This window comes from Doryrhamphus excisus, chromosome 23 (assembly GCF_030265055.1).
Source record: "Doryrhamphus excisus isolate RoL2022-K1 chromosome 23, RoL_Dexc_1.0, whole genome shotgun sequence".
NCBI classification, from domain to species: domain Eukaryota; kingdom Metazoa; phylum Chordata; class Actinopteri; order Syngnathiformes; family Syngnathidae; genus Doryrhamphus; species Doryrhamphus excisus.
Genome location: NC_080488.1, coordinates 10,953,664 through 10,969,931, shown reverse-complemented (window position 1 = coordinate 10,969,931; position 16,268 = coordinate 10,953,664). Strand labels below are relative to the sequence as shown.

The 16,268-nt window shown below is 39.5% G+C and overlaps 1 protein-coding gene across 17 annotated transcripts in view; it reads right to left on the bottom strand.

The window, feature by feature from the left end:
• tenm2a (teneurin transmembrane protein 2a) overlaps window positions 1-16,268 on the bottom strand; it is a 181,686-nt gene that overhangs the window by 109,787 nt on the left and 55,631 nt on the right. For 10 of the 17 annotated variants that reach the window (XM_058063582.1, XM_058063592.1, XM_058063580.1 and 7 more), the window contains one exon: window positions 8,158-8,208. The exons of the other annotated variants lie outside the window; for them this stretch is intronic. In XM_058063582.1, coding sequence (XP_057919565.1) covers window positions 8,158-8,208 — 51 coding nt within the window. The remainder of the gene's footprint in view (window positions 1-8,157; window positions 8,209-16,268) is intronic. 17 annotated transcript variants of the gene reach the window in all.

The following is a 16,268-nucleotide window of genomic DNA, read 5'->3' as shown; positions in this document are numbered from 1 at the left end:
TCTGGAGAAGAAAAAGAAACATCTGTCAGGGTCATGCTTCCGTATGAATTCCAAATGACTTTGAAGGGCAGAGGGGACGAGCAGCTTTCTCAAGAGAGCAGGGCGTTTACATTACAAACACGCAAACACATACAAAACAAGCACACAAACAGCATTAAAGTCGTCAACTTGATGACCCCCACACTGAGCAGCTCCTGTCTGAATCGATACTGAATTCTAAGTCAGACGAATGACGAGGTGAAAGCAAAAAAGAAGTATGTGTGCACAAATCTGGAGGTGGGTTACACGCGGTGTGCAGCCAAGTGATGACATTGATGCTATCAACCTCCTCAACACATATGCACGGTGGAACAAAAAAGCTCCAAGAAACTTTCCCAAAAAGTCAAATGCCACAAAATGCAATCTACCTGAGGCTCAAATGGCACCTTTTACAGGGTCAAGAAGACTAGATCAATTTTTTTTATCACATCAATCATTTTTAGGTGCCATTTACGTGTCTGTCAGCTTAGTCCACATAGATTTATCTTTATTCATTCATCACAGGTAAAAGAGAGCTTCAATCTTTGCAGTGAAGTAAAGACAAATGTTAAATTGCTCCACTCAAAATTATTCAATATCAAAACATTTGATGGACAGTACTTATAAATGTACAGATTTTACAGATATTTTTTATTCAAAAACAGGCAGCTTTTCCCTCAGAAAACACCTCATACACCTTAAGTGGTAAAAAATTATAAATACTTGATGAAACAGGTAGATTGTACAACAGACATGTACCACTGTTTAAAATCCTGTTTATGACTTTATCAACATGTAAACACCCTAATCAGATTGTGTTTGGCTTTTTAAAAGTCAGATTTGCATACCAAGATTATGCGATTGGAAAGTCGTTTTCTCTGTGCTACTTGAGCGTAGCCGGCGTTCTGCGCATGTGCCAGTCTCCATGGCACGGAATTAACCCAGGCCAAGTGACGATTGTCATGATTGGGTAGAAATTGCTAAATATTTGCTGTACGCACATTGCTAGTAGTGGATCAAGCAACTATGTATCAGTGTTTAGTGGTTGTTCCTTGTAGGTGTCCACGCCAATATGTGTCCATGTTCGGTAGATGCTAAGTTAGCTATGATCTAAATGTTTGCTGGGTCATTCGTTCGCTCATGAAAAACAGCCAGTGACTTCTGGAACAAATGATTTTGCAAGGAACTTTTGTGACGTAACAATAATAAAAATAATAATAAAATAAATTGCAAATGTTCCAAAATCAAAGGAGAACATCAATCTCGTGCCGTGTGTCAAAAATAGATAATTTTGTATTGCTGTCTGAATTCCTTACCATTTTCGTCATTTCAGTTCATGTTCGAGCATAAACCCCCTGCATGGTGAAGGGGTACTTCACTAAGTGATGGGTAAAATGCACCTCTTCATGGCATGTGTGTTGTTTTTACCACATTTTGGGGTTTGGCAGATAGTCACATAAAGTGTGTGTGTCAGAGACAGGAAACGTGCGCGGAAGTGAGATTCACCTCTGAGACGTTTAATGTGGAAGATCAGTTTCTGCAGAGTGTCTTTGAAGCCCTCTATCATCATCCTAACACATGGCCTCTGCAAAGTGAACGTGTGCAAGTGTGTGTGTGCTGGAGGAGGCAATGACTCGGCTATGAGACACAGCCACAGATCTAGTTCCACTCACAACTTGTGCTTCAATGTGTGGGACCGAGAAGACAAAATAGGATTTTGTTGTTAACCGCATGACAAATGAGAGAAAGGGGTGAACGTGGACACAGGTGTGTGGGTGGACTGGGAAGCGTGAGTAATCTCTCAATTTTCATACCTCTCTCATCCCACAGCACCAGATAGGTCCTTAACACACAGAGTCAAGCACACTCAGGGCTAATTGTGAAATGATGTGTGTGTGTGTGTCTGTGCATGTATTTATGACCACAACGTGTCGATAAGCGACAAAATGGGTTTGTGAGAGACAGAGAGAAGGTGTGCCCGGGTAAAATACCTTCATGGGTGGCTGAGGTCTCACACATGCAACTCCTGATTTAATCAGCCAAGTATATGGATACTGACACAATTATCATCTACTGCTGCACACAACTACATTGGAAACTGTCATTGTCGGGGGTTGATTTGCAATGTCCAAGCTAATATACAACAACAGAAAAAAAGGAGGACAAAATCATATAACGTATATACAATAGAAAAGAAAGTGAGGAAAATAATAAAATCATTATTATTCACAGTTCACACATTCACGCGGCGTTTACAATGGCCACCATTACCTCAAATGACTGAATTGTAATGTAGTATTCTATACTAGTCACTAGGTGTCATTAATATTGCACTGATGTGACAATAGCCATGTGTTATGGGGGTGTTATGTCATGTCTAGAGGGGTCTCATCTAAGAATGTAAAAAAAAGAAGGTTTTAAAGAGGTTCTCCATTCTCTTAACTACAAAATTGTACATGTATTTTCCAAGTAAAGAAAGATACTTCGGAGACATTCACTTATCGGTTCGGTGTGGAGCCAACTAACCGATGGATTTATGTATTTCAGTTTTGAATGATATGACATATATAGATGTATAACCTCATCTCTTATACAGTAACTTTAGACAGCAAAACATGTTGACATTTGCGAGGAAATAAAATTACACATAATTACAATCTTTGACACAATCCATTAAAATAAAGAGGTTGGTACTTATAGTAAGCAAGAAGATACTTAGGCTGCGTTCAAACTTGGCAGGTTTGGTCTACATTAAAACACGCTACTGTAGTGTATGTGAAATTACTTGAAGAGGGGTTCTCAAGAATACTTGACAGCAAATGTGAAGGAAGGGAGATGTCTCTGTGGTACAAATCGTCATGTACAACAGTGTCAGAGATGGGTAACAGTGTCGGTAAAATGTTGCATGAAAATAAAAATGGTGGCATGCCAACCACTCGTTTAAACTCCTGATCAAATCAGAAACGTGCATGTCCACTTGTTGCCATGGAGAGTTCACTTGAGTCAAACATGGCTACACCATACGCCAATTAAAAAATTATTGCAAACTGGAACCACAGTGATACTAAATATGTTGCGGAATGAATAGGACAGTGTCAATCAAAACTCAGCATTGCTATCTCTGCAAAGGCAGAAACAAACATTTATCAAATAATTTAAGTTGCCCTTGCATTGATATTTACCAAACTGTAAAGATGTTTATCTTATATTTTGTGGAGGCTGAGTATACATGGGAAATAGGAAGAGAAAAAGTTAAACAATGCCTCCTGATGAGCTCTCTTGAAAACACAATACAGAGAAAAATATTGTTAAAATAGCAAACTGTCGCCATGGAGATGGGCATGTCCTGTGGCAGCCGTCAAATAAAAAGATACATAAAAAAGTGCTGTTACTGAAGTGATCTTCACACTTCCTGCCCATCAGCAAGCTCACGGTTTTCGTCCCTGAAATGCTTGAAAGAAGGATAAAGATGAAAAAAAGGTGTCTACTGGGAAAAATCAATCTGGCACTATACAAAAGATTTTCATCTGAAATGAAATCAACAGAACACTTAGACATGCTGCGACAGCGTGCTCATGTGTTCTTTTTTTTTTTTTTTTGGCGGATGTGCTGTGTTTTTTGCTCTTTAAGGTACAGTCATGTACCAGTCAAATCTCTGCATGCAAATTCCTATTTACAATCAAATAACACCCCCTCGCCATCCTTACAACATCCAGGTAGGCAACAAAAAGCAGCATTTTTGGATGGCAAGGCGAGTTTGTCATTGTCTGGTTACATATACAATGGTTTTCAGTAAGAGTAACAGAAAAGAGTCGATCTTTTGATGCTCACATCTTTTAAAAATGCCCTTGATTGGCTTACCTGAAAGATCAACCAGGGACTATTTACTGCATGCATTGTAATTGATTATGGTGACTTGACCCTAAAATAGATAGCCATGACTTTGCAAAGCATCACTGTGAAAAAGGCTTGAGTACATATGGACTGACCCATTGATCCGATTTAAAGGTGATTGGGTTGTGCTATTGATTGTCACTGCCACGACTGCAGCATAGACAAAGCTTTTAGTGCAGCGAGAAAACGGAATACATGCAAAAACAATCCTCTGCATCCTAAATAGAAAGACATAATCGTGTTGCAAAAGAAAAGATTTGGCAGCCGATGAGATGCCAGCCTGTCCCACATGGTCATAGTGATGAAAGACAGTCAGATCCTCACTAGTACTGTTTCTGATTATTTGTCAGCTTTGAGCATTAAGTGGCAAAAACAAGACCATTTTCACAATCAGGGGTTAGAGACTCCAATATGGATTTACTATTCTCTTCCTCCTTATCTGTGTGCCTGCAAAACAAAGCCAAGCTATTAAAGTGAGTATTGAGTGGAGACAAAATGGTTTGAAGAGAAATATTGACATCAGTGTAGCCATTTTTTAACAGCTTTTTTCCTGCTGGTTTTAAATTAGAATCCATTTCTTTGCTTGGCATCCACGCTGTGCCTGAGCAGCAAAGATGAGTTCATGGATTTGCATTAGTAAAAGTGCTGCAGGTCACGGTTTGGCCTTTCTAGTGGGGCAATAGGAGACCTGTTTGATCCGGAGTAAAGATGACACTCTGCTAGGTTTTATGTAAATTATCTACAATGCAGGATCACATGCAGGAGTTAACCCCGCTTTTGGTTTTTGTGTCAACAATGGCTATTAGAGTATGACTAGTAGTAGAAGGCCAGCTTGGGAATGCATAGAGACAAAGGATCAGTCAACATCATCAAAAATGGTCAAAATGGTGCCGGAAGTGACGGCTTTTGAAAATTGGCAGGGATTGAATGAGTATGTCATCTAGGAAAAATAGCTTCAGTTTTCGTATGTGTCGCTTTTCATCGACCCATGTGGGATGAATTTCATAACACAAAAGAGGAGGAGACAAACACAAACACAGACGAGGATAATTTTGAGGAATATGACACTGTCCAACCATAATTAGTACATTACGCTCTCACAACTAAAAACATGGCCGCAGGCTTCAGAATAATATAGTAGGAGAGATAGCTTTGGCACGAACAAAGCCGCCCTTTGATGAGATATAACAATATTTGAAATACTGCACACAATACAGACCAATTCACATTTATGGTTTTGTTAGGTCGACATCTGGAGGACAATTTGTGAGATCAGAGGTCACTATATGTTACAGTTCATCCCAGGTGTAAAAGAACTCGAGAGTCCTGACCTGACCTCATGAAACACATCCAAGCATGCCTTTACAGACCTTGCTTTGTGCACTGGGGCACAGTGACGCTTGAAATGAAAAGGCTGTTATTGTAAGATGGAGGACAGGGTGGGGTCTAGGTGGTCTCGCCCAAGTCCTTATTGATAAATGAACTGGTCAATTGGTGTGTCCGAGACCTTTGTCGATATAGTGTATGTCTCATTTCCTGTATTTTTCAAACAAACAAGGTGATGCCAAGCCTTGCCTCACCACACTGTGTGGCACCCCACAGCACCGGGTTCCATTTGATGAGACAGTATGGGGCGCAGATCGATATGGATTAAAACTCTGCATGTAGCTACTTATTGACTTCTCCCCTATGCTGTCTGAAGCAAAATGTGTCCAACCATTATGATGGATTGTGCAATTTTAGTCTTTCACAACATTGAGGAAAAGTGGAGACCAGGAGGTAAACTAGTGTGAACTGACGGTCATTATGATAAAAAAAAAAATAAGTAAATAAATAAAATCACCACTACCTGTTGGGCAGAGCTATCAAGCTGCTTAGAAAACGGCATAGCGGGGGAGCTAGAGTCAGCATCATATCCCACCTGCCACACCTCGACAAAAACACACACACATAGAGGACGCACAGTGACAGGCCTGGCGGTATAGGGCTCTACCCTCAAGACAGTGCTGGACTCCCTGTAGGGCTCTGCGGGACTCCAGAGATTATCTAGGCGCTCACAGACAGCCACAGAATGTTAATCCTCAGCCATCTTTTTTTTTTTACTGTACAGTTAAATCTCAATCGGATTCTCAATCATTCCTCCTCCGGAATCCCGCCCACTTCCAGCCCTTTCTTTATCCATTACTCCCCGTGCTGTGGCTGAAGCCTACTAAATCTTGCCCACTACGCTTGATCCTCTTTCCATCATCTGATTTTAACTCTATCCTCTCTCTTCAGCCCCGATTTTCTTGGAAGCTACAAGACCTCTTCCTTACTCTCGCTTCTGCGTTCTCTGTAGCAGCTCAGCCCACTGTCAACCGTGCATTGATCCTCTCATTTCCTAGAAACAAAACACCCATCAGTTTGTCATAATCACTCCGCAGGAGTAGGAAGCTCTGAACGAGCAGGCGAGACTTCATTTTTGAATAAGTATATGCTGAATTAGTTCTCTTTTTTAAGACCCAGCTGAGGTTTTAATGGCACAGTTAATTATCTTTTGTTAACGATGACACTGATTTTCATTTCTTTTTATTTGTTTTCAGGAACAATAAAGTGACAGCTGCTGGAACTGTTCCTAATCAAAATGAGAAAAAACAACCCAACATCTTCTCTTTTCACTATGATTTGCTCTCTGTTGCCGGTATGTGTCATGGCTTTTCCCACAAGACTTTTTATTCTAAGACACGAGACTTTCTTCCATATTTCCAAACAATCACAGTCTTTTGTCAGCAGTCTTTATAGTCTTACCTTTCTTGAGCAGCGTTGTTTTCTTACAAAGCAAATAGATAGCAAACTAAATTCTGTATAGAGGTAACAATCACAACAACTCGACACATTTTACAAACTAATGCTCCACCTGAGAATCTTGCACACTTGTTGACATCCAACTCTGGAAGGAATATGCACCAGATATAAATTTCACACATATTACATGTCCCTATGAAGAACAGAAATACCACATCTGTTCCTCACACAAATACTGGATGCAGTGGTAGTATAGGGCAATGTTTTCCACCACCCACCAGTGGATACAAAACTACCTAAAGCATATAAACAAATCTGAACAAAAGGAACAAAGCTGGATTTGCTACCTCAGTGCGTGGATAGTCTACTGTCCCTGTACTACTTGTTTAAGTATGCATTCAAAGTTTTTAAGGTGGCTACATAATCTGATCAAGTGGCTGAACAGGCAAGAATTTGGCATTTTAGGTTCATCCTAAAAGCCAAATATCCCAAACCAGTAATCTATTTACTGCTATATCTGTCAAATATCTTAACATTTCGATTATTGCAGCATTGTGTTATCATATCAGCAAAATACCACAGTACTGTCTGCTTCAAGAGGCATTGCCAATATCTAAATCAGTGGTTCTCAACTGGTTTGGCTGCATAACCCACCATCAGTCCTCACTGACAGTGGCCCAAATGTCGGAACATTTTCAACCAAAGCTTCTTAAAGGGGAGCTAATTCCACATGCAAAATAACTTGAGTTAAATCGGTGAGACACTGATAGTCTCTCTCTAGTACGCTCTTCTCCAGCAGATATAAAGACAATCTAGCTGTGTGTCGGATGGACGGCATGTTAAGTCCACATCGATGTGCATTCCTCTCCTGCTCAATCTTGGCCAAGTCGGCCATTATCATGGCACGCACCTTGTAGTGGCGTAGCGAGCACAGAGGACAAACTTGTGTTTTGACTGTTCAAAAGCAAAGAACACCTTCTGGGAAACTTCCACTGATCAAGTGTGTAAAGTACATGAATCACAATGAAAGGAGTTCAGAAATGGAGATGTGGGAAAAAGCTTTGCCTTCTGAAAGGTGTCTCTAAAAGAAAAATAAATGCTCATCCTTACTGCAATCAGTACAACTTCTCTCAATGAGACGTTTGAATAAAATGTAATGGTGTGATGTTGAGTATAGTGTAGAGGTGTGAATGTTACAGCAATTACAACAATGTGAACAATTACAATTTCCAAAAGAGCCTATTCAAGCTGACTGAGGTATAATGTTGTATTCACTCATCTGCGGCCCAGATAAAAGCTATTATGCTGTGTTCAACAGCCTCTATTATCCAGGTATCAACAATACAGACAGACAGACAGAGTCAATTACAGTTGAAATCACAGGAAACACAACTACATAATAAAAAACAGATACTTATATGTTGAGTATTCAACGTGAGGCTATACGCTGTCATGACTTACTGATCACGTAGTCTCCAAATGGATCCTCATTTTCCTCATCATCTCGATAAGCTGAAGGGGAGGAATTGAGGGGAAGAAAAGGGAACAATGACAAAAGAAACAGAAAAATATGATGAATGAAAGGGTAAAAAGCATGAAACAATTGGGGAAAAAAAACAGTGGACACGGACAACTTAAAGAACATGCTGAACAGAATATATTATAAGGAAAAGAAAAATGAACATCAACATTTGCATTTTTCATTCCTATTCTTGATTAGCTGTGTCCTTCATTGGTGGCAAAGCGCTGACCATTAAACTTCATTACAAATAGTTTCAGCACCACACAGAAGAAAACATTATCAGTCATAAATGGCTAGATAATTCACATTTAAATTCTTCCACTTTTCTCCTCTCCACTCATACATTTGGTGATGGCATGATGACCATTGAAACCATTAAGATAGTAGTAAGTTTGAAAGGTGCCATTGATATATCACTAAGCCTTTGTCTGAGTTTTACACTGTCTCATGCTTGCGTGGAAGTCTCCCTCAATTTTCTTTACTTCTTCATTGGACGTTTATGTGTCCCTTTCCCTTTTTATATCCATTAATTTCAAATTGCCCCCCCCCCACACACACTTTTTATAGGTAAACATCCACACATCTTTGCCAGAAGTCCGAAACTGAAGTATATGCCTGCTAAATGTGCCATGGTCAACGGTAAGTGGTATTTTTGCAAAGCATTCAAAATGCAGAGACATTTACTGAGTGGGATCAATGAGTGCTGAGGCACATAGAGCGTAAAAGTCACCATCATTCTGCTGACTCAATAAATTAAGAGTACCTAACTTTCTCCAGCTTTAACTTCAGAACAAAAACTATAGTTTATGTGGTTGAGCAGCTGTGTGGAAGCCGTACATGACCAAGAACAAGGCCAAGGGTTTGAAAAATACATATATGAGTATATACGACTTTGTTGGAAACATGAGGGATACCACCATCCCCATTCTGCGATACCAGCGGTCAGCAAACCTTTACCATCAAAATATCAATTTTCTGTCCTTTTCTAGTAAAGAAAAATAGCCTACAGGGTTTATAAAATTCAAAGTTTTAATCACGTTCGTGCATGCTGGAATAGTACTAGCCACAAGTGATCGGCATTGAAAGACATTTATCCGCACATAGTACGCTGATCACATGCTATGTCACGAAAATGGGCCAATATTGATCTGATCATTTCTACTTCCTACATTTCCTGCTGTTTGCAAAACAGTATGTCCATTCATAAATAATATTTTCTTCCGAGATTGACTGTATAGTGATTCCCAACTAAAAGATTCACGAGATACATACCAGTATTCTGAGGATATGGATAATCAGAGTAACTTAAGTCAGAGTAACAATGTTACTCTATCCATCCCATTACCTTCCGCTTTTCCGAGGTCGGGTCGCAGGGACAGCAGCCCGAGCAGGAAAGAACAGACTTGTCCTGAACTCCCAAGGGTGATGTTCGGGGGGTGTGCATCGTAACCAGATGCCTTAGCCACCTCATTTAAGCAGCGGTTTCCCCCGGATGCTTCTCACTTTATCTCTAAGGGAACGCCCTGCCACCCGACAGAGAAAACTTATTTCACCTACTTACACCCACGTTCTTTCGACCACTACCAAAGCTCACGACCATAGGTGGCCGACAATATTACTTTCTGAACAGTTTTACTTACATTTTTGAACTAACACATTATTTGCAATTAAAACCTTGCCTAAGGCGCATGAATACATAATTCCGATCAATACTGTTCAACTGTACGATCAATACTGCTCAGGGTAAAATTTGGTTCATTTGTAGCACCTACAGTTCGAAAACAGTCGCACGGTGTCATGTAAGAACGGGCACATTCAAAGGTGACTATATGTAAGCAAAGTATATAAGCCTTGTGGTGAGTATTCTGAGCTCTGATTGTAACTGCAGGATTTTAAGACCAACACAGACAAAGCATGCTGTGTTCGGAATGTTTTTGCAGCACACGTCGCTCTTGTTGCGTGTACAAGAAAAGTCCTTGAACCATTTGAAACCGAAACACACACTTAAACACACATCCACACACAGGCGTGTGTGTATTCGTGTAAGCGGAATGTCAGGGCCGCTCTCACATACCATTCATCACAAGCGACTAATTCTGTTAGACCGTTGTCGAGACGTTCGCACCCCGCGTTGCTCTCTGAAAACTCAATCAGAGTCTAATGCCGCCAACCTTTCCAGCACGCTTGCCGACTCACGCCCAGTTTCCTGCACATCAGCAGAGACCCTGAGGGGACAGCATTGGTCTTGAGGGACCCCATCAGTCCAACACTATAAGTGCTGCTTGAATTTGATAGACATGAGGTAGTGCAGCGAACTGTGTTATTAGTGGGAACTGTGGCTGATAACTGGGTTATCGTTTTGAGGTGTGTTAATATCAAAGTCAAAATAATCACGGTTTAAGAACTTTTCAGTGAGTGTGTGTGTGTTTGTGATTTGTTGTTATTTAGTATTTCAATTATTATTATCATCATTTAACAAAAATAACAAAAAAGTGGAAATATCAGGTTAGAACATTTCAAATGGGGGGCAGGGTTAGACTGTAAGTCCAGACTATATTTAGCACCGACTTTTCATTCTCTAATTATGAGATTAATACATCCCGTCACACAAGCGACAATGCTGGCCTATGATTTATTATCTAGTGGAACAGATGGAGAGATTGAGACAGAGAGAGAAGACAGAGAGAAATATTGTCTGAAGGAAGCTAATCAGCATGCCAGTGTGATTAGGCCACTAGACTGCAGCGTATGCAGCCATGACACGCCTTTGTTTATAAACTCAGCTTGCAATAAAACCGAGATTTATTAAAGGTCAAGCAACTTGGTGGCATCAAGTGGCAGCCGGCATCCCAACTCCGGACAATCCAATTTAAAATTGTCTGGTGGCTCAAGGGTAAATTAAAAAAGTCAGACTCTGAAGTCTGAGTGCCTTGTTTTATTTCTTCAAGTAAGCTAATTAACACAGTTGAGACTGTTGACTGGAGAGTGACCTACTGACACGGTAAACTCATGAATTACAAAAATTATAAAGACGGAACTCACTTTATGGTTACTTCTGCAGACAATGCTAGGTCACCTTAAGGTTATTAATTCATCCAAATGGATCCTTGTCCCGTCCCCAAACAAAAGACACCCCTAATTAAAGTTTCAGTATCTGGTAGTTTCGGATCAGAGAATAGGGCTTTACCTCTGCTGTTGTAAAAAAAAAAATCATATGGGGTGAAACGATAAAGAAAAAGTACATTCCTGTAATGGAGTTGAAATATTTATTTAAGGTTATTTAATAATAATAATACATTTTATTTGTATAGCGCTTTTCAGAGTACTCTAAGAGTACTGGGACTAGCCGCTGCAAATGTCATTGTATGTGGGTTTTATTCTATATACAGTCATCCCTGGTTTGTGGCGGGGTAATTGGTTCCAGACTCGACTGTAATTCAATATCAATAAATAGAAATTTTTTTATGACATAGAAAACCTGTTTACGAGCCTTCAAATATGTGTTTTAACATTATTAGAGCCTACTTGACATGAAACAACACCCATATAGTCACTTTATGTACCTTGTGTATAACACGTATACATAATAAGAGTGAATAAGCCAAACCTAAATAAAGACCTAAATAAAACTCCTGTTTGTGTGTCTCAGAGTGTTCCCTCGTGGACCCTATTGGTGGGCGGACAGATGTGACCTTGGCGATTCAGAGTTACGTTTTAACTTGTTGTGGGTTATGTATGCATTTTACCGTTGAGTTATTTTATCCGGAATTTGGATCATAAAGATGAAAAATGTTGTTTTGCATGCCGCTTGAGGTGCCATCTGCTGCCAGCCACAGCATGAGCTGCCGGGCAGCAAATCAACAGGGGACATCAGCTGACATTTGGGACTTGGGTTGCAGTATCATTCCATTCATAGTGGTATCGAACTGAAACCACTGTATCGAAGGTTTTAATGTGTATGGATACAAATGTGTGTGGATAAAAAGTATAACTTTCATTGCTGCTGTTAAAATGTTGTATTCATGTCCAAAGAAAGTACAAAGTGGATCCTTAAAATGACTTTGATGCCAAGCTATTAAACATGATTTAGTTAATGTCGGGTTTTGGCGGTACATATTGATATATCTAATGCCCAGTGCATTTGTTAATATCACCATTCAATCATTTTGCCTATATATTTGTAAAAACCTGCCCCTCCTGACAGAAAGCAATGTTAAACCCTGAATTACATTCAGACCTTGTGTTTAATGAAAGAGAAATGCAGAGGCATACACACACAAAGCAGTGGACTGTAAATTCTGCCCTGGGCTTCAGGTGTAAATCAATATCAATGTTATTTCATTTAATTCATGTCTTAATCATTTTCACCTCCTGATCAATGCATTTTGAGTGGGGCCATGACGTGAGGCTGTGGGAATGTACAAGCACTGCTTTCGCGTGGTTGTGTTTCCAGACGGACGTTTTATGAGGCAGTGCGGAGTGCAACACTAAATCTCTTCCTCCACTTTGCCAAAATGAAATCTCCTGATGCTGCTCTTCACGCCCATATTTGTTTGTCTCACTATGGTGCTTGCACAAATTGAACTCACTATCAGCTCTGCCAAGTCAGTGTTCTACTCTCTTTATTTTAATAGTGTCTGGAAGGGGCAATAAAAGAGAAGTGTCTCAATTCAATACTTGACAATAAAGTTGGATGCAGGAAAACTTTGGAATCTTCTTAAATGCATTCATGAAAGTTATTTAAAAAGTGGCATATACTTGAGTTAATTAATTAATCATCACTACCATCACTTGTATTAACAACATGACAAATATGAATGTAAATATTCAGTCACACTCATTTAGCTGATATACAGTATTTTAAACATTTTGCTTACTTTTGTCACATTTAAGTTTTTTTTTCCAAATTTGAAGTAGACATGAAATGGTGAATCTAAATGGTAAATATATATCTAAATGCTAATGCTCAATGTATAAAGTACATATCAATGCTAAATATAAATGTCAAATCTAACTTCTAAACATTAAATCGAAATATAAAAATGAAAAATACATCTTAATATAGGTAAATATAAATATATTTATACTAAATATATTTAATACAATAAATGTATCACCAAGATTGCAAAGCCCACACAAACTGTACAGGTTCTGGTGTGTTTGACTTTGGAGGTTATACTGTAAAAGTTTATTACCAAAGAGCATGTTTTTAGCTGTATTAGTGTAGTCATTAACACATGCCATCTGTAAATACACAGTGGATCATACACTTCATCAACAGGCCTCATCGCTATATTGGCCACTACAGCCTTTAAATGATTATTTTGCACCACCTGTTTAAAATGTTGCAAATTGCGTACTTTGGCGGTAATTGCGTTGAGACGGGCCAAGGCGGCAAACACCTTGACTGACAACCTGTATCTGTCTACAGATCACACTTGTTAATTTGTTATTGACTCGGGTTTCCGTTGTTGTTTTCCCATACTTTTCATCCCCTCCCTATACAAACATTCAAAAATAGTACATGTTGCCAGGCAAGATGAAATATCAGAAATGTGTCCAAAGAAGATAACTATTGAAATGATTCAATGATTTTCTCCAATGAAAACAACAAAGGCCAACCACAACATGAATGTGGATGTTAGAACCGCAGATACGGTATGTAACAGAATTGTCCTTAACCGAAATCGTTCACCACTCAGCTCAATGATCCATTCATGACAAGCAGATCAGCAGATGTAAATAACACAACCCAAACGCTGGAAAGCCTAATGTGAACGGGATGGAATGGAACATTTGTATTTGTAGTCTGTCTTTGCCTAAACTAAAATTCAATTAATACACACAAACAATATAATACCAACAAAGCCAAGAAAATCCAGCTCTAAATCTACGACCAGGTGTCGTGCAAACACATACGTATATATGTACTTCCCTGATATCTGTTATTGGTTATATTTTGGCATTGAGATCTGCAATAGAGCAGGTTTGCGTATTCACTAACACGTAGACTCCTACCCAGATGGGAACCTTAGACCTTGACATTGACACCTGCCAGTCACTCACCTGACAGGAGCATGCAGAGAGTTGGCGAGACACACAGCAAGAGATGACAGAAGACAGAGGGAAAAGCTTGGAAGTTGATGAAGAGGAGGAAAAAAGGCAGGTGGAAGAAGTGAGACTTTGGAAGCCGAGTTAAGATGCAGTGAGATGAGAGAAGTGCAGCTTGGAGTTTTGGCACGCCACCATCTTTTTGATTTGTTAGCATGTGTTTATGATGTTTCTCTGTCTGTCTCAGTCAAGCTCTATTATTAGACTCTCAGATTCTCCCCTTGTTTTTTTGACACAGTTGCTCCTGTTTCACATTTTTACACACATGTTGTACACGTTCACATACCTGTAGCCACAGCGAGTATACACACAAACACACACAAGCTCATATTATTTAGGCCTGGGGGGAGTGAAATCTTACTGCTGGGTGCTTTGAGATGCCATCAGCGTCAGATGTTATGTTTGGACCAAGATGCAGGAGCAGAGGTAGGGTGTTTTTCATTCAAAATGACTAAGTAGTTTTGCAAGTGGCTTTATCAGACACACGCACGCACTTTTATCTGGCTTCCCCACTACCTCTCATGTCTCCAACACACGAGCCAAAAGCTGCGAGCCACTGGACCTATACACACTTCAACATATTAAACTTTTGAAGTTTAAATTGTAAGCGTATTTCTTTCAAATCAGATACTCAAACTACATAATACAATTGTAAAAATAGACAGCAATTTACCAAAAAAAATTCATATTTAGGGAGCGTGTAACCTTTTGCAAAGAAACAACACAATTTTAGGCAAACCAAGAGTTACCAAACCAAGACTAGTGTGTACGTTGGGAATAACAGGAGCTGAAACGTAAGTTCCACTGTTTGTTATTATTTCTTTCATTGTCTTTGTGACAAACTTTTGCATGTCACAAAATGGTGATGCACGAATAAAGTATTCAACACTATCTCCTATGTGTTTGCATCAAATCCTCACGTCATACCCCTCAAAGGCCGCCTCTATGGTATTCCTTTCAGGAGAATCACCCATAAACAAACAACATTAACCTCAATGATTTAATAACTACATATTTGGTTGGGGGTGGCAGATTGACAAAGATCTTATGCCAACTAGTAGAACAAGCAAACAGCAGCAGTATCAATAAGTTGCCACTTCTTTACTTCTGAAGTGCAAGAAAATGTATTTTATGACAATATAACAGTCAGACACAGTGCTAGCAAATGCTCATCATAATTTAGTGCCAGATTGAAATGTTAATTTTCAAAGCCTCAAAAGGCTTAGACGCCGTCTACAGCAGACATGGTGGGTTGCAAGATTAGCTTGGTAATTAACCACAAACCAATTATCAGCCATTGGGTTGAGAGGTGCATCTCAGGTAAGGTGTTTCATGATGTGTTTAATGGGTGTTGAGTAGTTTGATCAGCTGACACAAGTCTCGTATGACAGAGGTTCAAGCACATCTGTTCAGGCGGCTGATGAAAATGTAATTAATTAGGTTGTTGTTTCTTTCTTCCGTCTACTTTTCATTAACCTCTGTTGACACATCTGAGAATCCCACATTGAGGGTTAGGGCTACTTCAGGATTAACAAGGAAATAGGATGTGTGCAATAAACAAAGTTGCTCTCTCTGGGTATTTTTCAAATTTATTCCACATGGGAACCAACACTCAAACACCAAAATTCTATTTTTTGCTTTCTTCTCATCATCATCATATTATAGCTTTTGTCAGCTCACTGAAGGGTGAAGGCTTCCCAAATCTGCCACCATGTTTTTTCATGTCCTGAGCTACTTTTATCCATATAATGCAGGCACATTTGACAATCTTGTCTCTCCACGTAGATTTGTGTCGTCCCTGTCTCGGCCTCATTTCTCTTTGCTTCTTGAACCTATTCTTGGCTGTTATCTTGTGCTGTTTTGTAAAGCCGCTTCTTAAAAAAAATATATCATGTTTTGTCAGTTAATTGTCGGTTTAACAGGGAAATGCAACAGGAAA